General features: G+C 44.9%; 1 protein-coding gene across 2 annotated transcripts in view; it reads right to left on the minus strand.

Annotated features, from left to right (window-relative positions):
• Positions 1 to 22102, minus strand: part of LOC131186274 (microtubule organization protein AKNA-like) — a 30180-nt gene that overhangs the window by 7878 nt on the left and 200 nt on the right. Inside the window, exons 2-13 of one of the 2 annotated variants that reach the window (XM_058159711.1) lie at positions 21150 to 21304; positions 20530 to 20589; positions 18340 to 18464; positions 16810 to 17029; positions 15660 to 15811; positions 13936 to 14082; positions 10783 to 11056; positions 9559 to 9665; positions 9050 to 9276; positions 7564 to 7723; positions 5095 to 5235; positions 1519 to 1628 (exon numbers count right to left, since the gene is read on the minus strand). In XM_058159711.1, the coding sequence (XP_058015694.1) occupies positions 1519 to 1628; positions 5095 to 5235; positions 7564 to 7723; positions 9050 to 9276; positions 9559 to 9665; positions 10783 to 11056; positions 13936 to 14082; positions 15660 to 15811; positions 16810 to 17029; positions 18340 to 18464; positions 20530 to 20589; positions 21150 to 21304 (1878 nt within the window). Of the gene's footprint in view, positions 1 to 1518; positions 1629 to 5094; positions 5236 to 7563; positions 7724 to 9049; positions 9277 to 9558; positions 9666 to 10782; positions 11057 to 13935; positions 14083 to 15659; positions 15812 to 16809; positions 17030 to 17658; positions 17712 to 18339; positions 18465 to 20529; positions 20590 to 21149; positions 21305 to 22102 lie in introns of those variants that run through there. The other variant, XM_058159712.1, reaches the window with a different exon arrangement.

A 22102-nucleotide genomic window follows, 5' to 3' on the forward strand; every position in this document is an offset into this window, starting at 1 on the left:
CCTCCTCCTCCTCCTTTTCCTCCTTCCCTTCCTCTTCCTCCTCCCTGCAAATCAAACTCCCTTCTTCTAAGCACTGATGGTGTCATCTAGTTTGGTTAATGAAACGTCTGCAAGAAAACCACCAAGCTCAGAGAGCACTAAGGACCCCACAGTCCTCCTCCTCCTCCTCCTTTTCTTCTTCCTTCTGCTTATCCTTTCTTCTTCCCCTCCTCCCTCTTCCGTCTTCTCCTCCTCTTCCATGTCTATCTTCTCCTTCTCTTCCTCCTCCCCCTCCGCCCTGCAAGCCCTCCTCCTCCTTTTCTTCTTCCTTCTTTTTATCCTTCCTTCTTCCCTCCTGCCTCCTCCATCTTCTCCTCCTCTTCCATGTCTATCTTCTCCTTCTTTTCTTCCTCCTCCTCCTCCCTGCAAGCCCTCCTCCTCCTCCTTTTCTTCTGCCTTCTTTTATCCTCCTTCTTCCTCCTCCTCCTCCTCCCTCCCTTCCATGTCCTCTTCCCCTCCTCCTCCTCCTTCTCCTTCTCCTCCTCCTCCTTCCTGCAAGCCCAACTCCCTTCAAGCACTGATGATGTCATCTAGTTTGGTTAATGAAACGTCTGCAAGAAAACCACCAAGCTCTGAGAATACCAAGGACCCCACAGTTCTCCTCCTTCTCTTCCTCTTCGTCTTCTTTTCCTTCTCCTCCTCCTTCCCCTCCTCCTCCTCCCTGCAAACCAAACTCCCTTCTAAGCACTGATGAGGTTACCTAATTGGGTAATGAAACGTCTGCAAGAAAGCAACCAAGCTCAGAGAGCACCAAGGACCCCACAGTCCTCCTCCTTTTCTTCTTCCTTCTGCTTATCCTTTCTTCTTCCCCTCCTCCCTCTTCCGTCTTCTCCTCCTCTTCCATGTCTATCTTCTCCTTCTCTTCCTCCTCCCCCTCCGCCCTGCAAGCCCTCCTCCTCCTTTTCTTCTTCCTTCTTTTTATCCTCCCTTCTTCCCCTCCTGCCTCCTCCATCTTCTCCTCCTCTTCCATGTCTATCTTCTCCTTCTTTTCTTCCTCCTCCCCCTCCCTGCAAGCCCTCCTTTTCCTCCTCCTTTTCTTCTGCCTTCTTATCCTTCCTTCTTCCCCTCCTCCCTCCTCCCCTCCCTTCCATGTCCTCTTCCCCCCTCCTCCTCCTCCTTCTCCTTCTCCTCCTCCTCCTTCCTGCAAGCCCAACTCCCTTCGAAGCACTGATGATGCCACCTAGTTTGGGTAATGAGACGTCTGCAAGAAAACAGCCAAGCTCAGGGAGCACCAAGGACCTCTCCAAGTATTTAAAACAGACAACGCAACCTGTTTAGAGAGTGCTCTCTTTGCCTAAAATATGGCTCTCTACATAACTAACTTAATTAAGGGCCCTCAGTTGCTCTGGGTAACATCCTGCCGTTGGTTCTATCGACAGTCGTGGCCGACAATTAAAAATCCAGAGACTTTGCAGGACACCAAGTTCCTAATTCCGGACTACGCCAACAACATTTAAAGTTAAACCCTTGGCCACCTACTGAAGTCCAACTCGGATCCATGTTGAGCCAAAGAAGGTTTCTGGGTCTTCCCTTTTCTTTCAGCGGCCAGAAATGATTCATCAGATTCCACTACGTTTTTCCTTGAGGTTCTGTGGAACGAGACAGCATGTTACACCGAAGACAAGACTACAGTAGTGGCCAAAATCGTGGAAACCTTTTGAGAAAAGTGTATTTTTGAGGTTTGATGGCTAATAACACCACTTTTTTGGGGGGGAGTTTCAAGATAATCCTATTCCACTGCTGGAATGGCCTGGGAACAGCCCAAACCTTCACCCAATGGAAAATCTATGGAGCCGACTCAAGAAACTGGTTAGTCAGAATCGACCCAGCAATAAAACCCAGTTAATAGAAGCCATCCTTCAATCTTGGTTTCCCATGATAACAGCTGCAGAACTCAAAGACTTGGTTCACTCCATGAGAAGACGTCGTAAGGCCGTCATTTGTGCTAAAGGTTACCCAACTAAGTATTAACTGACATGGGGATCATTTTTGTATAGCTCGTTTTTTCTTTGGGGATCATTTTTGTATAATCTCATTTTTTCTACGTCTCTCACTCTTCTTCTTTATACTGTAGCTGCTCTCCTAATAGCAAATCCTCCATAAAAATTATTGCATTGCATTCTTGATTAAATTGTTTTTCCATTGATATATAATTTTATAGTACTACTCAAAAAAAAAAAAAAGTGGTGTTATTAGCTAGTTTTAGAAAATACACTTTTCCCAAAAGGTTTCCACAATATTGGCCACAACTCTATAGCAAGACACAAAACAAGAAGCTTATCTTAGCCATTCATTTCCCCTCTGGAAATGTCACCTCTGGACTACTAAAATCTGACTGGATTCCTTTTATTCAATGTATTTGAACGATTTATTCTAGTTTTTTGTTTGTGTGAACACAGGCGAGATGGAGCATGAACAAGCACACTTAGTTTAGCATCCGTCTGCAGACAAGGCCTCTGGTGGCTCAGACTGCTAAGACAGTCTGTTATTAACAGCAGCTGCTTGCAATTACTGCAGGTTCAAGCCCCACCAGGCCCAAGGTTGACTCAGCCTTCCATCCTTTATAAGGTAGGTAAAATGAGGACCCAGATTGTTGGGGGCAATAAAAGTTGACTTTGTATATAATATACAAATGGATGAAGACTATTGCTTGACATAATGTAAGCCGCCCTGAGTCTTCGGAGAAGGACGGGATATAAATACAAATAAAAAAATAAAATAAAAATAAATTAAGAAAAACCCCTCCTGGGCAGGGTTTAATAGAGGGAGTCCTTGACTGACGACCTCCGTTGAGGTGACAATTTCTGGGGCTAAGCGAGGCATTTGTTATTGGAATTTTTGCCTCGTTTTAACAACTTTCTTAAGCGAATCACTGCAATTGTTAAGTGATGAACACGGCAATTGTTAAGTGAATCTGACTTGTTCTGGATTCCTTTGCTTGCCAGAAGGTTGCAATAGAGGATCACGTCACACCGAGATACTGCAACTGTCGTAAATATGAGTTAGTTCTGTTCTGTGTTGTATTGTATTGTATTAGTATTGAATTGTCATTGTATTGTATTATTATTGTATTGTATTATTATTGTATTGTAACTGTAATTGTAAAGTATTGTATTATTATTGTATTGTATTATATTATTTTTATTTATTTATTTATAATTTAATTTCTATACCGCCCTTCTCTCGAAGGACTCAGGGCGGTTTACAGCCATACTAAAACAAAAAATATACAAAATATAAATCACAGATTTAAAATGAATTTTAATTACTGTATTGAATTACTGTATTGTATTGTACTGTACTGCACTGCACTGTATTATTATTATTATTTTTATTTTTTTATTTACATTTATATTCCGCCCTTCTCCGAAGACTCAGGGCGGCTTACAGTGTGTAAGGTAATAGTCTCATCCTATTTGTATATTTACAAAGTCAACTTATTGCCCCCCCAACAATCTGGGTCCTCATTTTACCTACCTTATAAAGGATGGAAGGCTGAGTCAACCTTGGACCTAGTGGGACTAGAACCTGCAGTAATTGCAGGCAGCTGTGTTTTAATAACAGGCTTCTTACAGCCTGAGCCACACCACGGCCCTGTATTATTATTGTATTGTACTGTACTGCATTGTATTATTATTGCATTGTATTGTATTATATTATTGTATTGTACTGTACTGCACTGTATTGCATTATTATTGTTTTGTATTATTATTGTACTGTACTGTACTGCACTGTATTGTATTATTGTATTGTATTGTAATTGTAATGTACTGTATTATTATTGTATTGTATTATTATTGCATTGCATTGCATTTTTATTGTAGTGTACTGTACTGCATTGCACTGCACTGCACCGTATTGTATTATTATTATTGTATTGTATTGTACTATACTGCACTCCACTGCACTGTATTGTATTTGTATTTGTATTGTATTCACTCCACTCCATTCCATTCTATGGGCAGTGAAGGCATCAGAGAGGGAAAGGAACAATAATTTCACCCTGGTTCTGCTGTGAATCTCTGCCTTTCTGAACAGTTTGGAACCTAGCCAGGACAGTAGAATTGTGGTTAGCTGTTTTGGAAGTTTCCCATAATGTCTTTCATAATGGGTGAGTCAGCTGCCTGGTGAGAAAATAGATCGTCTCTGCAGTCCTATTGCCCTCAAGATATCATTTGGAGGTTTGGAGGCACAGATGTCCCTTTTTCATAAGGTAACTGGAGTTTGTTTTTCTTTGAAGGCGTTTCACTTCTCATCCAAGAAACTTCTTCTAGAGAACTGTCACAACTAAAGAAGCTTCTTGGATGAGAAACGAAACATCTTCAAGGAAAAGCAAAATCAGTCAGAACTGAAGAAGCATCTTGGATGAGAAGCAAAACGTCTTCAAGGGGGAAAAAAGTCCATTCAGAACTGAAGAAACTTCTAGGCTGAGAAATGAAACTTCTTCAAGGAAAAACAAAAAAAAGTCCATTCAGAACTGAAGAATCTTCTAGGCTGAGAAGCGAAACTTCTTCAAGGAAAAAACAAAAAAAAGTCCATTGAGAACTGAAAAAACTTCTAGGCTGAGAAGCAAAACATCTTCAAGGAAAAAACAAAAAAAAGTCCATTGAGAACTGAAGAAGCTTCTAGGATGAGAAGCGAAACTTCTTCAAGGAAAAACAAAAAAAACTCCATTCAGAACTGAAGAAGCTTCTTGGATGAGAAGCGAAACTTCTTCAAGGAAAAAACAAAAAAAAGTCCATTCAGAACTGAAGAAGCTTCTTGGATGAGAAGCGAAACTTCTTCAAGGAAAAAACAAAAAAAGTCCATTGAGAACTGAAGAAGCTTCTTGGATGAGAAGCAAAACATCTTCAAGGAAAAAACAAACAAAGACAGTCCAGCTGCCTCTTAAATAGCATCTTTGGGACAACCATGACCTGGATGATGGAGGATCTCCACAAACATGTAGTTAGAGATAGGCTCACCAGGGACTGGGAAGAAACAATGAGATCTACCAGACAAGCGTTTGCCCAGATACTCTTACCTATTAAAACAATACTTGTATTCATTCCTTACCCGGCTGGAGTGACGCTTGGATAAAGTTGAGCCATGCCCTGAACTCTTGATGGGTGGGGAGAAGAAGACTGCCTATGAAGTGACTCTTCTAGACTTTGACGTAACCGAGAGACTTCATGTTGCAAAGCTTCGATGGCTTCGCTGGTGGAGAAATGAAACAAAACACACAGGAACATCAGGTTGACTGGACAACTACTACTAAGGCGGGTTTGAAGTCATCTGAATTCTACCCAAGACAAAAGGGGGAAATGAGTTTAATGCTTTCCTCTCCCTCTTCCCGTGCTGGAGGGATGGGGTGTTCTGTCCTAGGCTCCCTTAACAAGCAGGAGGAAGGAATTACTGGCAAAAACCTCTCTTATTTACACGGCTGTGAATTACGTTCATTCACAGTCCGCAAGGCCTGTCCAAACAGTTTTTCAAAGGAATATCTATCAACACAGACCTTATCTCATTTGGCAAGCTGCCACATGAATTGTTTCCAACCGCAGTACAAGACAAAACTTAGAACAGAGTTGCTCAGAGTCACGGAATGAACGAACTGTTTCCTGCAAAAGCCCACTCCCTGTTTGCTCCTCTTTTATTTCCTACGGGAGGGGACAATCACCTCCAAGGTATGGCTTTACTCCTGAGTTGACCCTGCTGTCTTAGTTGTTCTTCTCTTCTAGCAGTTCTGCGCATGCACACACTGGGAACAGGCTCCAGCTGTTCCTCTGCCTTGCTGCTGTCTAACTCCCTCTCTGCCTCCAACGCAGAGCCCTTGTCTTCTCCATCCCCCAGGACTGGTCCAAGTTCCTCCCCAACCTCCTCACTGTCCGACTCTGCTGCCAGCTTCGCTGGCCGCCGGTGGGCCACAACATGGGGGTAAAATTACAGGGTTAAAAAAATCATTTGACAAAATCAGAGACAGTCGTTTAGAAATGTAGGGGTGTATTCCGTAGAGATGGCGAAAACTTTGAGGGCACTGATTGTTCGGTAAGCCTCCATTAGCAACTCTCTATCTTTTCCCAGCCAAAGGAGGGTTTGCTTTAAGGAAAGTTGGCAACCAAGGTTATCAGAAAAATAATTATGAAGTGATGGAATGTATCCTTAAAGTACGTTCTAAAGTAGTTAGATGTGGGATAGTGAACATTTGTGGTGTGTGTCAGGGTTCTGACAGATGCCCTAATTAAATCAGGAGTCTCAAGCCAAGCGTCAAAAGAAATCCAGTTATTTATTAGGAGCTTCATGTCTCCATGTTACCAAGTGAAGCCAGCTCTGACCCTATATAATTTACGCTCCAATTATTACCCTGTTTTGCCCCTCCCTCCAGGGTGTGTCATCAACAGAGCAATTTTGCGGGTTATAGAGGTCAATCCCCTCTGGCTGCCACAGGTATCCCTGGGAGACAGCCTTGAGAGAGATAAGTGTGGAATGTGCATCTGTCTTTGGCTGCTGGTTTCCCATCCCCCCTGGCCTATGGCAACTCAAGAGCAGGCCAGGGATGCAGGAGAGGAGCTGGCAAAGCTGGGGTGGTGGTGGAGTTAAGCACGTCATCAGCTTAGAATCGTTGCATTGTCACAAACGGTCCAATTCTAACCCCTTCTGAATTTGGTTGTGTTGTGTCTCGTCCGATCTCACCACAGCCGGGGCCTTCTTATCTGCTTCCGAACGCTGAGGAATGTCCTAGTATGCCTCCCGGCCCCAGCCCTGGCTCCATGCCCAGACAGGCTGAAGAGGAGGAAGTATCTCCAGCCCCCAGCTCTGGCTCCATGCCCAGGCAAACGGAGCAACTAGACCCCTCCCCCTCCCCCACAGCATGTGAGCCTGAGGGAGGTCAATTGCCAACAGCTGCAGACTGGAGTGACCCTCGCGTCAGAAGACTTGATAGATGGAGGCAACAGAAGGAAGGGAGGGGCAGGCCTGGATAAGTGCTGAGTCATAGAGCCACACCCCATGGCCTATATAAAGGACCTGCTTTCTGGCATTCTCTGAGTCAGGCAAAGTCTAAACATATCTTGCTGAAGTCACTTTCTGGTCTCCTGCCTGCCTTGAGAACTTTGCTAGGACTTTGGCAGAGCTGCAGAGGCACGCCTGATTCGGATTTCCCTGACCCGGCCATCAGCGGAGGAGTGGGACACGACAGGTTGGCTCTTGTCTGGCACTAATTTAGTTGACTAGATTTTTCAATAAATCTTGTTTTGCTGCAGTCTCATGGGTGATCCTGATTCTTTGGGCCTGCTACGCTGTTTTGAAGTCCAAAGATCCTACTTCAAAAGCCTCACCAACCCCATCCAAATGATCTATACCAGGGGTTTCCAACCTTAGCAACTTTAAATAAGACTTGTGGACTTCAACTCCCAGAATTCCTCAGCCAGCTGGCTGAGGAACTCTGGGAGTTGAAGTCCACAAGTCTTAAAGTTGCCAAGGTTGGAGACCCCTGGTCTATAATTTTGTTTTCTCCTGAACTCCTTTTCGGAGAGGCATACTTACTCTCGTTCCAAGCGCGAATGAAGGAAGTTCTTGTGGCGAGCCTGGGCCACGTTTGAAGAAATTGGGGGCGAACTGGGGAAATCTCTCCCATGGGGTGGAGGGCTGCCATCCAGACTGGTACCACCGTGTGTATCAGTTTCTGACTCGGAGTCAGGGTGAACTAGTAAGCAGGAGAGAAAGAGAGAGAGAGAGCAAAGATATCATGAATTTTCCTTACGGATGAAATTCTGGTCAGCCTTAAAATATAGATGTCAGGGTCTGCTTTTCTTAAATACAGTATGGGGGCCACTGACTAGAAGTCTCATAGGATGAGTCAATGCTTAAAAAAAGGAGCGATATTTCAATTTATCCCTTGTACGTTCTTTCCATTTTATCTCCAATCCCAACCTACTAAAGGGGATATCACAGAAAAATTAAATTCATGGGGGGAGCTAACATGCTGTCAACTTGCAAAGTATCCCTGGTCTGCTCTTGAGTTGCCCTAGGCCAGGGGAGGGATGGGAAACTGGCAAAATGGCACAACAGCCAAAGACAGATGAACATTCCATGCTTCTCTCTCTCAAGGCTGTATCCCAGGGTTACCTACAGCAGCCAGAGGCGAGTGACCTCTACAACCTGGGAAATTGCTCCGTTGGCGAATGTGATTGATAACACACCCTGGGGGGAGGAGGAGAAACAGGGTGTCATAATTGGAGTGTAAATTACATGGGGTCAGAGCTGGCTTCACTTGGGAACGTGAAGACATGAAGCTCCTAATAAATAACTGGATTCCTTTTGAAGCTTGGCTTGAAACTCATGATTTAATTAGGACATCCATGGGAACCCTGACACACACTACTTTTAATAGAATAACAAAGTTGGAATGGACCTTTTAGGTCTTCTAGTCCAACCATCTGCTCAAGCAGGAGACCCTATACCATTCCAGATAAATGGCAGGTCCTGTTTCTTCTTCAAAACCTCCAGCATTGAAGCACCCACAACTTCTGGAGGCAAGCCCTTCCATTTATTAATTGTTCTAAGTGTCAGTAAATTTCTCCTTAGTTCTAAGTTGCTTCTCTCCTCGATTAGTTTCTACCCGTTGCTTCTTGTTTTGCCTTCAGGTGCTTTGGAGAATAGCTTGACTCCCTCGTCTTTGTGGCAACTCCTCAAATATTAGAGCACTGCTAATCATGTCACCCTTTCTTTCCATTAAACATTTTTCCTTAATCACTTCATCAACGTGGTCTTTTGCTAGAAGCAAGCATCTTGGTGACCTGGGATATATATTTTGAACAGTGTTGACCCTAAACCTTAAGATCTCAGCCCCAGCATCTGGGCCTTGTGAGCTGTGTTGTATACTGTAGAGGACATCTTGCTACTGTTCAGAAACACTCTGAGATACTGGCCTCCATAATTGAGTCAAAGCTGCCTTAGCAAGGAGGTGAACCTTGGGGTAGCTGGGCCTGATGGAGGTGGTACCTCCATCCTCATCTGGAATTCAACTCACAGTTCTCGTTGTCTTCTGGCTCCATGTCATTTGTCCACCTGGAGGGAGAAGTCTTCTGCAGGGGGTTTCTTTTCGCCAAGGTGCATCTGTTTCTCCCAGCTTCGGTCTTCACTTGTCCAGGTGATTTGTCTGATCCCAGCTGCTTCGCCGCACTTGGCGCTTTCTTTGAGGAAGGTGAGCAGGGAGGCCCATCAATGGTAGATGAAGGTCTTTGGATGCTGTAGGACCTGGAACCCCAAAACCCAGGTTTTATAGGATTGATAAAGTATATTACACTCGTTTTCTATTCAGCTCCATGTGTTTCCTTTCTGAACTCACCTCCGCAGAAGGTAGAATGAGCAGTTTGGAGGGAAAGAGAAAAGGGGAATAGAAAAAAGTGAGTGAAAACTGGAAAATAGAGGGGAAGAAGGCTGAAGAAGAAAAAAAAAAGGAACAGGAAGGAAGGGGTGGCGTTACACAACTGAAAAAGAGATATATAAAGGAAAAGGAGAATATTTAATGCGCTGTACCTCATCTTTGCCAACTGGTGCTTGGGCATCTGTGCCAAAGGAGATGCCCTGCTAGTTTCTGATCCCACGAAACCACTGTCTGTCTCTGGAGACACGATGCGCAGGTCCTGCAACAAAGGGAAGAGAGTGACTCATGGAGCTACCAGTAAAATCTAGACCCTCTCTCTCGCCTACTCTTGAAGGCCACCGGGCTTGATCACAGAGGTATCTCCTTCACTTGGATTTATCTTCATTCCATGAATGTTGTGTGAAGGGCACATCCTTTAGGGAAGCTGAAGAAGCTTCTTGGATGAGAAGCAAAAAGTCTTCAAAGAAAAACCAGAAAGTCCAAGTTGTCTCTTGAAAAAAGCACCTTTGGGACAACCATGACCTGGATGGCTGAGAATCTCCATTTAGTGAACCTTTAGGAAAGAGCTCCTGGAGTGGAAAGCCATGGCAAATCTTACTAAGTCTTACTATTATTTACTAATAGCTTACTAAAAAGCAGAGACATCACCCTGCCAGCAAAAGTGCGTATAGTCAAGGCTATGGTCTTCCCAGTTGCAATGTATGGCTGTGAAAGTTGGACCATAAGGAAGGCTGAGCGCCAAAGAATGGAGGCCTTTGAACTCTGATGCTGGAGAAGACTCCTGCGAGTCCCTTGGATGGCAAGGCCATCCAACCGGTCAGTCCTAGAGGAGACCAACCCTGACTGCTCTTTAGAAGGCCAGATCCTGAAGAGGAAACTCAAATACTTTGGCCATCTAATGAGAAGGAAGGACTCCCTGGAGAAGAGCCTCATGCTGGGAACGATGGAGGGCAAAAGAAGAAGGGGACGGCAGAGAACAAGGTGGCTGGCTGGAGTCACTGAAGCAGTCAACGTGAGCTTAAATGGATTCCGGGGGATGGTAGAGGAAAGGAAGGCCTGGAGGAACATTGTCCTGAGGTCGCAATGGATCAGACACAACTTCAGAACTAATAACAACAATGAAAGAGCTGTAGCTCCATCCAAAGTAGACTTGAACAGGTCCAGTGGACTTACCTGGTGAGGTTTCTAAGTAGCTCCAATACCTCAAAGACCCCAGAGATGGGGACACAATTTTTTTCCCCATCATGTTCTCCAATTTCTGTTTTGGAGATACGTGAGATTATATTTCCTTCCTTAATCTTCCCTAACTGAGCAAGCTGGACTACCTGGAATTCTCTCCCCCCACCCAACGTCTACCATCACCAACTCAGACTTACCTCACACAACGTTGTGTCCATCTTCTGGGGTGAATGCGGAGCTGCAGATTCCGATGCTACGCTCCCCCTTATGCTCGCCATGCTGCTGTGAGGCGAAAACTCCGCCTGCTGCCTTCTCGAGAACATCTTGTGGACGGCAACTGTCGGACGGTTGAGCTCTGCAGGCTCACCAAGAGCTGCTTCTGCTTGGATGGAAGGCACGTGTCTCTTCGGGTGGGTAGGCAGCTGGACCTTTCTGAGCAAGCGCTCAGGAGCCGCTTTCTCCTGAAGTCCCCTATCACAAAAAGCAACACTACGTTAGTTTGTGAACAAGCCCTTCAATTTAAGGTATAATGTTTCTTGGAAGCTGGTGTGTTAAGGTAACGATGATTTAAAGCTGACCAGCCGCTGTAAGGCTGTAAACCGAGATGATGAAATGAGAATGAGTCAGCAGGGTTACTGCCACTTTAAGAGGCTGTCTATATAAGGGAGGCCATTAGAGGGCGTCTCTCTCTCTCCTCGGATATCACTCTCCTCCTTGTGTTCTATCTGCATTGTAGTTCTCCTTGTAGAGTTGAAGAAGATTGATTGCTTGCCTGGTATGTGCGCCTGCCACATGTATGTCTGTATGTAGAAGTCTTGTATATAAACCACTGTTTGTAAGACGAACCTCTGTGCCCTGCATTTTGCTCCTGTGTTTTGTCTCAAAATAGCAGTCATGCTGTAAACACTCTGACATGATGTTTCCACGAAGCTAATCAAGGTTGCAATCGACAATCTGACATGCAAGCGGAAGAATAACAGAATAACAGAGTTGGAAGGGACTTTGGAGGTCTTCTAGTCCAACCCCCTGCTCAAAGCCAGTACCTGAAGTACCCAGAAAGCAACACAACTTCCCAATGCGAGTTTATAAAATGCAGACAAATTCTCCTAGAACCAGTGTGTGCGTTGTGAAGCAAACACCTCCTTCACACCCAATTCACAAGACTAAAATAAATGGAGAACGGATGCAGGAACTGGGTATGGCCAGTCTAGAGAAAAGAAGGACTAGGGAGGACAATGATAGCAGCCTTCCGGTATTTGAGGGGCTGCCCCAAAGAAGAGGGGGGTCAACTTATTTTCCAAAGCACCAGAAGGCAAGAGAAGAAGCAACGGATGGAAACTAATCAAGGAGAGAAGCAATCTATAATTAAGGAGAAATTTCCTAACAGTGAGGACAATTAACCAGCGGAACAGCTTGCCACCAGAAGTTATGGGTGCTCCATCACTGGAGGTCTTTAAGAAGAGACCGGATAGCCGCTTGTCTGAAACGGTATAGATCTCTTGCTTGAGCAGGGGGCTGGACTAGAAGACCTCCAAGGTCCCTTCCAGCTCTATTCCGAAATTTCCCTCGCCTCTTTTCTTAGAAACCCACCCTTCCTCCTCCCTCCCTCCATCCTTACCTCCTGTAGAAAACCACAATGGGGCCGAAGTGTTAAAAAACACAACGAAATCTTTGTAGCAGCCTAGTTGCGGTGCCAGGTTTTATGCAGGCTGAGCTGAAAACTTGAAAACTGGGCCAGTACGATGGCCTCCAAACAAACTATATTTCCCAGCCTAGTTGCTTCTCAGCTGTTGTTCCCGACCTCTTTAAGATTCCCTTGCTGAGTTTTGACTTCCTTCCTGTCAAATTCCTTTCCGTTCTCCCTCCCCTTCTGCATTCTTGTCTTCTACATCCCTTCCTTGCCAAGGTAACCCATTTAGCAGACAGGAGGAGGGGTGGGAAGGGAGAGAGAGAGAGAGAGAGAGAAAGAAAAAGAGAGGCTAAAGCTGCTTTGAACGAGTCTGGGAAAGAAAACAAGAAAAAAAAATTGCAAAGACGTCTTTGTTCCACAGCTTCAGACGATGCAGCTAAAAAAGGGCCAACCCCCTGTTTCTAATTTTAGTCACATCCCGGAATGCCCCAAAACACCAGTTGTTTTGCTGCTTTGGCAAAAAAATAACCCAGGCTTAGAAAAAATAAAAACCGGGCCAGGATTCAAATGTGATTTTTTTTTTTTTTTTTTGCAAGTCGAAAACGTGGCTGGTCCAGGAGTCTAAGCTTCGGTTTTGATTACTCCCAGGAGATTAGTTGGAGGAAGGTTCATTAATCTATTAGCGAAGAGCAACAAAGATGATTAGGGGACTGGAGGCTAAAACGTATGAAGAACGGTTGCAGGAACTGGGTATGTCTAGTTTAATAAAAAGAAGGACTAGGGAGACATGATAGCTGTGTTCCAATATCTCAGGGGCTGCCCCAAAGAAGAGGGAGTCAAACTATTCTCCAAAGCACCTGAGGGTAGAACAAGAAGCAATGGGTGGAAACTGATCAAAGAAAGAAGCAACTTAGAACTAAGGAGAAATTTCCTGACAGTTAGAACAATTAATAAGTGGAACGACTTGCCTGCAGAAGTTGTGAATGCTCCAACACTGGAAATTTTTAAGAAAATGTTGGATAACCATCTGACTGAGATGGTGTAGGGTTTCCTGCCTGAGCAGGGGGTTGGACTAGAAGGCCTCCAAGGTCCCTTCCAACTGTTGTTATACGTTATATGTTATTTTTCATTTATTTTTATTTTTTTGCTTTCCACTTTATGTCCCGCGCATGCTAAAATATGCGTCCGTGGATGTCCATTCCTTCGGGGTTTTGCATGCATGGCTTAAACTGGGAACTGGAAGAATGGTTGGAGGAATTGGATATGTTTGTTTAATGAAAAGAAGAACTAGGGGAGACATGATAGCAGTGTTCCAATATCTCAGGGGCTGCCACAAAGAAGAGGGAGTCAAGCTATTCTCCAAAGCACCTGAGGGTAGAACAAGAAGCAATGGGTGGAAACTCATCAAGGAGAGAAGCAACTTAGAACTAAGGAGAACTTTCCTGACAGTGAGAACAATTAATCAGTGGAACAACTTGCCTCCAGAAGTTGTGAATGCTCCAACACTGGGAATTTTTAAGAAGAGGTTGGATAACCATTTGTCTGAAGTGGTGTAGGGTTTCCTGCTTAAGCAGGGGGTTGGACTAGAAGACCCCCCAAGGTCTCTTTCGTTATTCTGTTATTCTGTTTCTTATGAAATTCAGAAGAGAAGTTTTTCTTGGCCCTGTGAAGGCTGGAGATGGTGGTATTAGATCTTGAAATGAAGTAGCTCAGGACTTACTTGGAGGCAGGAGGGATTTTATTCGATGCAGATGCCTTCTGCAGGGAGATGCTCTTGGTCCCAGCAGCTGTGGTGGTTTCACTGCCCAGTTCTTCTGCGTTGTGTTTGTGACTCAAGGCCTCTGGCAAAGATCTGAAGCTGTTGCACCTTGGAAAATGAAAAAAGTAAAAAGCTGAGCCGGGACAGAAAAACCAAATACATTTGGAGAATCAAATAAGATTTCCGTACCTCGCTTTCAACTTCTCCCATCTGATCCACCCTCAACGATACCCAAGGCAGTGGGTTCCTGTTCTGAACCAAGGCTTCCTGACACAATAACCATTACACGCTTAGTCCCAAAAACCCTCTTTTTATTTCAACGGCTGTGAATTCTGTTCATTCACAACCCGTAATGAGTCCCAAGCAGTTTGTAAAGAGTCCGACAGAAGTCTGCCGCAGTCCTTCGGGATAAGGCTGATAAGCCCCCACCTTTATCTCCCTGGCCACGCTGCCAAAGACCTAGTTGGCAATTAGCTTTGCAAGGCCACACGGAGCACAGAGTCAAAACGGAGCTTCAGAATTTAAACTGACCAGAACCAACAAAGTTGCTTCCTGCAAAGGCTCATGTCCCTTTGCTCCTCCTTTATGTCTTATGGGAAGGGCCAATCATCTCCAAGCCTTACTCCCCAGTTGCCCCTTTTGTCTTAACTGTTCTTGCCTTCTGACAGCTCTGCTCATGCACGCACTGAGAACAGGCTCCCTGTTGTGTTTGCGCCCCCCGAACTGGGCCCCCTGCCAGAAAGTGACTCGGAAAGTGAGGGGGAAGGGCCATCAGGACTTACCTCAGGAGCACCGGCTTCCCTGGCTCAGCTCCAGGAGCCAGAGGCAGGCCAGGTGGAGGAGATAATGAGGCCTCCATCCCCTGACTCTTCCCCCCCCAGGCCACGCCTCCAGACCCGGCTGATGGCAGTCAGGCCTAGCTGGACCTTAGGTTTCGTAGGCAGGAGTGGCGGAAACAACAGAAGCAGGAGTGGGGCAGGCCTAGGAAGTGCTGAGTCATGGAGCCACACCCCACAGGATATAAAAGCAGCAAGGGCTGCTATACCACTTCGTGGCAAGCAAATCAATTGCTTAGAGGGAGAATTAGAGCTGAAGTCCTGTTTGTTCCTGGTTTCCTGGCTGACTCATCGGCATCAAGAGAGATAAGAGACACTTGGCAGACGCTCGCTAGTTTGCTGCCAGAGCTGATAGTTGCCAGCTAATTAAATCATCGCTCGTGTCTCCCGGACTGCGGAGGGGGACAGATCACTCCCCCTGTTCCTCTGCCTCACTGATGTCAGACTCTGGAGGCTCCGGACTCAGCTCATAACTCCCAGATGGCCCTGGCCCCCCTCTCTGCCTCTGACGCAGAGCTCTTGTCCGAGCCTTCCCCAGACTCCAGGACTGGCCCATGTTCCTCCCCAGCCTCCTCACTGTCTGACTCTGCTGCCAGTTCTGCAGGCTACTGGCGGGCCACAACACTTCCATGAAGCTTTGATGACCTCAAGATCAGATGGCAACACACAGATACCATGGTGCCAAGTGTTGAATGAATGAAATCCCAGGCGAGAAAGTGGGTGAAGCTTAGAAGAATCCCTCGTGGATTCGTTCACATTGCAGCCCATCTGTCCCAATCTTTCACCTTCCAGTTTGAGTGTCCTTTTTTTTTTTTCATGGATGGACATGAACTTGAAAGGCAGCCTTACTGGTCCAGAAGATAATCCATGTCCTCTTCCTCCTGAGGCTTGCAGGGTTGGGGCAGCTCCAAGAAATCTTCTTCTTCATCAGCCTCATCACTGATGGAACTCAAGTCTCCCTCCAGCTGGACTTGAGTGATGTTCTTCTTCGGGGTGGAGGCCTGAGGAGTAGACGGAAAAAACCCAAGTGAGTTGAAATAGAACCACTTCACAATGCTGCCCCAACATGACTGCCCCCCCACCCCTTTTGTTAAAAAAAAGTGATGATTATTTAAGAGTTACAGAGGTCCTTTATGGATTATTTTGGAATGGAATATTTAGAATGGAATGGAATAGCATAGAAAAGAAAATATGGAATAGAATGGAATGGAATGGAATGGAATGGAATGGAACGGAACGGAACGGAACAGAACAGAACAGAACAGAACAGAACAGAACAGAACAGAATAGAAAATATGGAATAAAATAGAATGTGAAATAGAATAGAATAGAATAGAATTAATAGAATAGAATAGAAAATAGAGTAGAATAGAATATAGAATAGAATAGAATAGAATAGAATAGAATAGAATAGAATAGAATAGAATAGGAACAGAACAGAATAGAATAGAATAGAAAATATGCAATAGAATAGACTAGAATAGAATAGAATAGAAAATATGCAATAGAATAGACTAGAATAGAATAGAAAATATGGAATAAAATAGAATGTGAAATAGAATAGAATAGAATAGAATAGAATAGGAACAGAATAGAATAGAAAATATGGAATAGAATAGAATAGAATAGAATAGAATAGAATAGAATAGAATAGAATAGAATAGAATAGAATAGAATAACAAAGTTGGAAGGGACCTTGGAGGTCTTCTAGTCCAACCCCCTGCTTAGGCAGGAAGGATACTGCAAAATCCCCATTCCCTCCCCATTCCAGACGGAAGGATATTGCAAAATCTCCATTCCCACCCCTTACTCTGGGACCAGCTGGTTCTACCAAAGTACTCAAAATTTCCGCTCCCAGTTCTCCAGAACCTGCTGAATTTCACCCCTGGTTTGAGTTCAGCTCTAAAATGCTGCCACTGAAATCTTCCCTGGAGAAACTATTTCCGTCACTCCTTCAGAAAAACAACAACCACCACCTTCTAAATAATCATGATTTTACCTCAGGATATGGTATGCAGACAGCCGGGACCGGAGAATGAAGGGAAGGTGTTGGGGTTCCCATTTGTTCCTCAGAAAGCTGGACTGGGAAGCTGGGATGTGACGGGACGCTTTGTGGAGAAATCTCTGCTCCAACCGGTTGGTTCCATGTAGGCCGCTCGATTTTCTCTTTCAACCCTTCCAAACGCAGCCCAAGATGGAAGACGCTGCCTTCCACAGCTCTGAGAAACATTAAAGCCACAATCCCCAAATCTTTTATTTGTCAAGTTGGATATAAATTCCTTGATACTTTTAATAGCACTGGGCATCAAAGTCGTTTTAAAAAAGTAAAGGGTTCTTCTATCCAGTCACGTCCATCTCTAGTGGTCAGTGCTCATCTCCAACAATAAATATGCCTGAAATTGCAGCTACCAGATATTTGCTAGTTGACATGATAAGTAAAGGGGAGAAGTGTTGGAATTCATTGTTGGAATCTATTTTTTAATGCAACAACTACAGTAGTATTTAGCCAGTAGATGGCAGTGTTGTCAAGTTTGGATCTGTGGTATATGTCCAGTAGACTTTCCTGTTTCCTGCTACGGTTATGCAATTGAGCAGTAAAGCACATGGTGATTGTACTCTTTGTTTGCTCTGTGTGCTGCTTTACATAAAACAGAATTTCTAACAAGAAGAGTCTCTAATGCTCGAAAGGTGAATGAAATCGGTTATCACTGGCAGATCTGAAGGACAAAGGAGGAGACAAGCTGTCCTGAGTAAAATTTGTGCAGCCTCTAAGAGTTTCCACCAACTTAAAAATAAAGGAAAATGTTTCCCCTGCCCAGTCTTGTCTGACTCTAGGGCATGGTGCTCATCTCTGTTTTCTTGCCAAGGAAGTCAGCATTGTCCAAAGACGCTTCCATGGTCCTGTGAATGGAATTATTATCCACTAAAGTGCCTAGAATGCTGTTACCTTCCACCAAAGTGGTACCTATTTATCTATTTGCATGCTTTTGAACCTCCAGGTGGGCAGGAGTTGAGGTAAGTAGTGGGAGCTCACGCTATCGCGTGGCACTCAGGACTTAAACCAGGCTGTATGTCAACTCGTAAAGCATCCCCTGCTCTCGAGTTACCATAGGCAAGGGGAATGGGAAAACAGCGAAGCAGCACGGCAGCCAAAAAACAAAAGCACATTCCAGACATATCTCTCTCAAGGCTGTCTCCCAGGGTGACCCACAGTGGCCAGAGGGGAGTGATCGCTATAACCCGCGAAATTGTTCCATTGGCGAATGTGACTGATGACACACCCAAGGGAAGAGGGGGGAAACAGGGTCATAACTGGGGCCATAAATTTCGTGGGGTCAGAATTGGCTTCACTTGGGAACGTGCCAACACGAAGCTCCTAATAAATAACTGGGTTTCTTTTGAAGCTTGGCTCAGAGGCTCATGATTTAATTAGGGCATCTGTGGGAACCCTGATACTGTCAGCTTTCCAGCTGGCAAACATAGCGTTTTTGACCCTCTTTTTTAACCTGGGTGGTAGATGTCTACGTACCGGTTGGGATCAAATTCTCCTAGAGTCTCCATAGCTCCGTTCTGATTCAACTGCTGGTATTTGTTTCGAGCCTGAAGATAAGCTTGCTCCAATGCCTCCTGAGCTTCCTTCAGCCTTGCAAAGCCCTACCGAGACAGGAAGATTGAGAGAGGAATGAGCACAGGAAAACCTCAACTTATGACGGTTCTTTTAGCAACCCTTTCGAAGTGACCATGGCACCGAACAGAAAACAAGCAGGACTGTTTTTCCACACTTAACGACCGTTTCAGCATCCCCAGGATGGCGCGATCCAAGTTCAGACATTTGGCACCTGGACTCATATTTATGACGGTGGCAGGGGTCATGCGATCGATCCCCTTGGGCGACCTTCTGATCAGCAAAGTCAATGGGGCAGCCAGGTTCACGTCATAACCGTGATTCACTTAATAATGGCCGTGATTCGCTTTAACGACGGTGGTCAAGAAAGTCGTAAACTGGGGCAAAACTCACCTAACCATTGTCTCAAGGAGCGACAGAAATTTTGGGCTCCATTGTGGCCGTAAGTCGAGGATTACCTGTCATCTGAAGACTGTTCTTTTGAGAAGGCTTTTGCTATTTAGAATAGAATAGAATAACAGAGTTGGAAGGGACCGTGGAGATCTTCTAGTCCAACCCCCTGCTTAGGCAGGAAACCCTACACCATCTGTTAATGGCCGTAGGTGCGTCATCTCTGATTCTACTACTTGAGAAGTTATGCTTTTTGTTTTGTTGTTAGTTGCGAAGTCATGTCCGACCCATCATGACCCCATGGACAACATTCCTCCAAGCCTTCCTGTCCTCTACCATCCTCTGGAGTCCATTTAAGCTCACGCCGACTGCTTCAGTGACTCCATCCAGCAACCTCGTTCTCTGTCATCCCCTTCTTCTTTTGCCCTCCATCTTTCCCACCATAAGGCTCTTCTCCAGGAAGTCCTTCCTTCCTTCTCATTAGGTGGCCAAAGTATTTGAGTTTCCTCTTCAGGATCTGGCCTTCTAAAGAGCAGTCAGGGTTGATCTCCTCTAGGACTGACCGGTTGGATCGCCTTGCAGTCCAAGGGACTCGCAGGAGTCTTCTCCAGCACCAGAGTTCAAAGGCCTCAATTCTTTGGCGCTCAGCCTTCCTTATGCTCCAACTTTCACAGCCATCCATTGCAACTGGGAAAACCGTCGCCTTGACTATACGCACTTTGGTTGGCAGGGTGATGTCTCTGCTTTTTAGTACGCAGTCTAGATTTGCTTATGTTTGTGCAAAAAGAAACACAATTTTCTCTGGCCTTCCAAAGACCAATTTCTTCTTTCTGGGCCCATGATTTAAATAGTTCAAAGGCAGAAGATCGAAACGTCACCAAGAAATAGAAAATGTCGGGGAACGGGGAGGAAAGATATGACTGGAGTTGATTTGGGAGAACTCCAGGATCTCAGTCGTGGACTGGAAAAATCAGGACTCAACAACAACAACAGCAACAACAACAACAATAACAACCAACAACAACGGTGTTGTAGTCTTGTAGTCCATCCCTTGCTAAAATAGCTCGTGCAGAAAAAAAGACAAGGGTGTACACTTATACGGGTAGTTCTCGACTTACGACCAAAACTGAGCCCAACGTTTCTGTTGCTGAGCGAGACGTTGCTGAAGTGAGTTTTTTTTGTCCCCATTTTATGATCTTTCTTGCTGCAGTCATTAAGTTGGTCACCCAGTGGTTATAATTAGGAGTCGGTGACCAAGCATCTGAATTGAGTTCATGGGGATCCTGCAACCGTCGTTAAGTGGCCTTGGTGGCTCAGCAGACTAAGTCTGTCTGTTATTAACAGCAGCTGCCTGCAATTACTGCAAGTTCAAGTCCCACCAGGCCCGAGGTTGACTCAGCCTTCCATCCTTTATAAGGTAGGTAAAATGAGGACCCAGATTGTTGGGGGCAATAAGTTGACTTTGTATATAAATATACAAATAGAATGAGACTATTGCTTAACACAATGTAAGCCACCCTGAGTCTTCGGAGAAGGGCGGGATATAAATTCAAATAAATTTAAATTAAAAAAAAAGTGTTGAAAACCGTCGTACGTCACGTTTTTCAGTGCCGTTGTAACTCCAAATAGTCACTAACTGAACTGTTATAAGTCAAGGACTACCCAGGGAGGGTCACTTAAGAGGAGGAGGAACAATTGCGTTACCTTCAGCTGGTCCATGGCCTCCAGCGTATCGGTTTGAATTAAGTCCTCCAAAAATTCCATCTAAAAAAAAAAAAAAAGAATGAATTTTGTCATATTGCATTAATCAGATGCAGGTAAGATGGTTGTTTTCCTATCTCAATTCCAAGAAGCGGGAAAAGATTAAACAGAGGGCAAGAACGAGTGTGCACAAATCTAAAAACAATTGCAACCCAGCATCCAGTTTGTTTCAATCTACTTAATGCCGAAACACACACAACGTGTATGTAGAATGTCTTCACAACATGTAGAATGCCTTCAGATTGGAAAACGTCCTCGCGAATCCCTCGTTCTTTTCCAGTTGCCAGTCAGAAATAAGAAACTGTGGGGTCCCTGGTGCTCCCCGAGTTTGGTTGTTTTCTTGCAGACGTTTCATGACCCAGCTAGGTAACATCATCAGTGCTAGAAGAATTGAAAAGCAAACCCTAACTCCCTTGTGACGCTGATGATGTTACCTAGTTGGGTCATGAAACGTCGGCAAGAAAAGAACCGAGCTCGGAAAGCATTCAAGGAGCCCACAGTTCAATCCTGGGCTACAATTATTCTCCTTTATTGGAAATTTTGTTTTTTAAAAAAACACTTGCCTGGGTCTGAAATTTACTCGCTTGGGCAGCTAACAATCTTGTGAGATGATCACCCAAGAAAGGCGTTTGGCTGGGGATAGGACGATCAGTTTCGGAAGAAGCGATGCCCGTAGAATTGCTCAAGGACGAGTGTTGCGCCTGCTGCCTGGGAAATCCTGCAACACACACACACAAAAAATTATAAATCCTGCTTGAAGTTCAGCTCCATTCACGGAGCGTAATACCTTCAGGGCGAGATCATTTATTTATTGGCAACAATAGAGGAATGTGAGGTCTTTGGTGCTCTCTGAACTTGGTGGCTTTCTTTCTTTTCTTTTTTTTATTGAAAAAGTTTTAAAAAACAAAAACATTTCCCCCCCTTTTTTCCCCCTCCCTCCCAGAAAACCCCCTTCCCCCCTCCCTCCCCCCCCCCCCCGGCTTCCCGGGTCAATCACAAGGTATTGTTATATATAAACCAAACATAAGAGTAAAATTTTCCCTTCTAATCCAATTAACCTCATCCAAATATTGGTGGCTTTCTTGCAGACGTTTCGTGACCCAACTAGGTAACATAATCAGTGCTAGAAGGGAGTGGGCTTTGTGGAGGAGAGAGAAGGGGGAAAGAAGAGGAGGAGGAGAAAGAGGAGGAGAAGGAGTGTAGGGTCCTTGGTGCTCTTTGAACTTGGTGATTTTCTTGCAGACGTCTCATGACCCAACTAGGTAACATCATCAGTGCTTGAAGCGAGTGGGCTTTGTGGAGGAGAGAGAAGGGGGAAAGAAGAGGAGGAGGAGAAAGAGGAGGAGGAATGTAGGGTCCTTGGTGCTCTCTGAGCTTCGTGATTTTCATGCAGGTGTTTCATAACCAAACTAGGTAACATAAGCGCACCAATGTTCCTACCGTCCCTGTCCTGTTGTCCCTATTTATTCGTGTCCATTTCCTGTATTCAAAATCATGTTTCTAGTTATATCTGTTA

This window comes from Ahaetulla prasina, chromosome 16 (genome assembly GCF_028640845.1).
Source record: "Ahaetulla prasina isolate Xishuangbanna chromosome 16, ASM2864084v1, whole genome shotgun sequence".
In the NCBI taxonomy this organism is placed as follows: domain Eukaryota; kingdom Metazoa; phylum Chordata; class Lepidosauria; order Squamata; family Colubridae; genus Ahaetulla; species Ahaetulla prasina.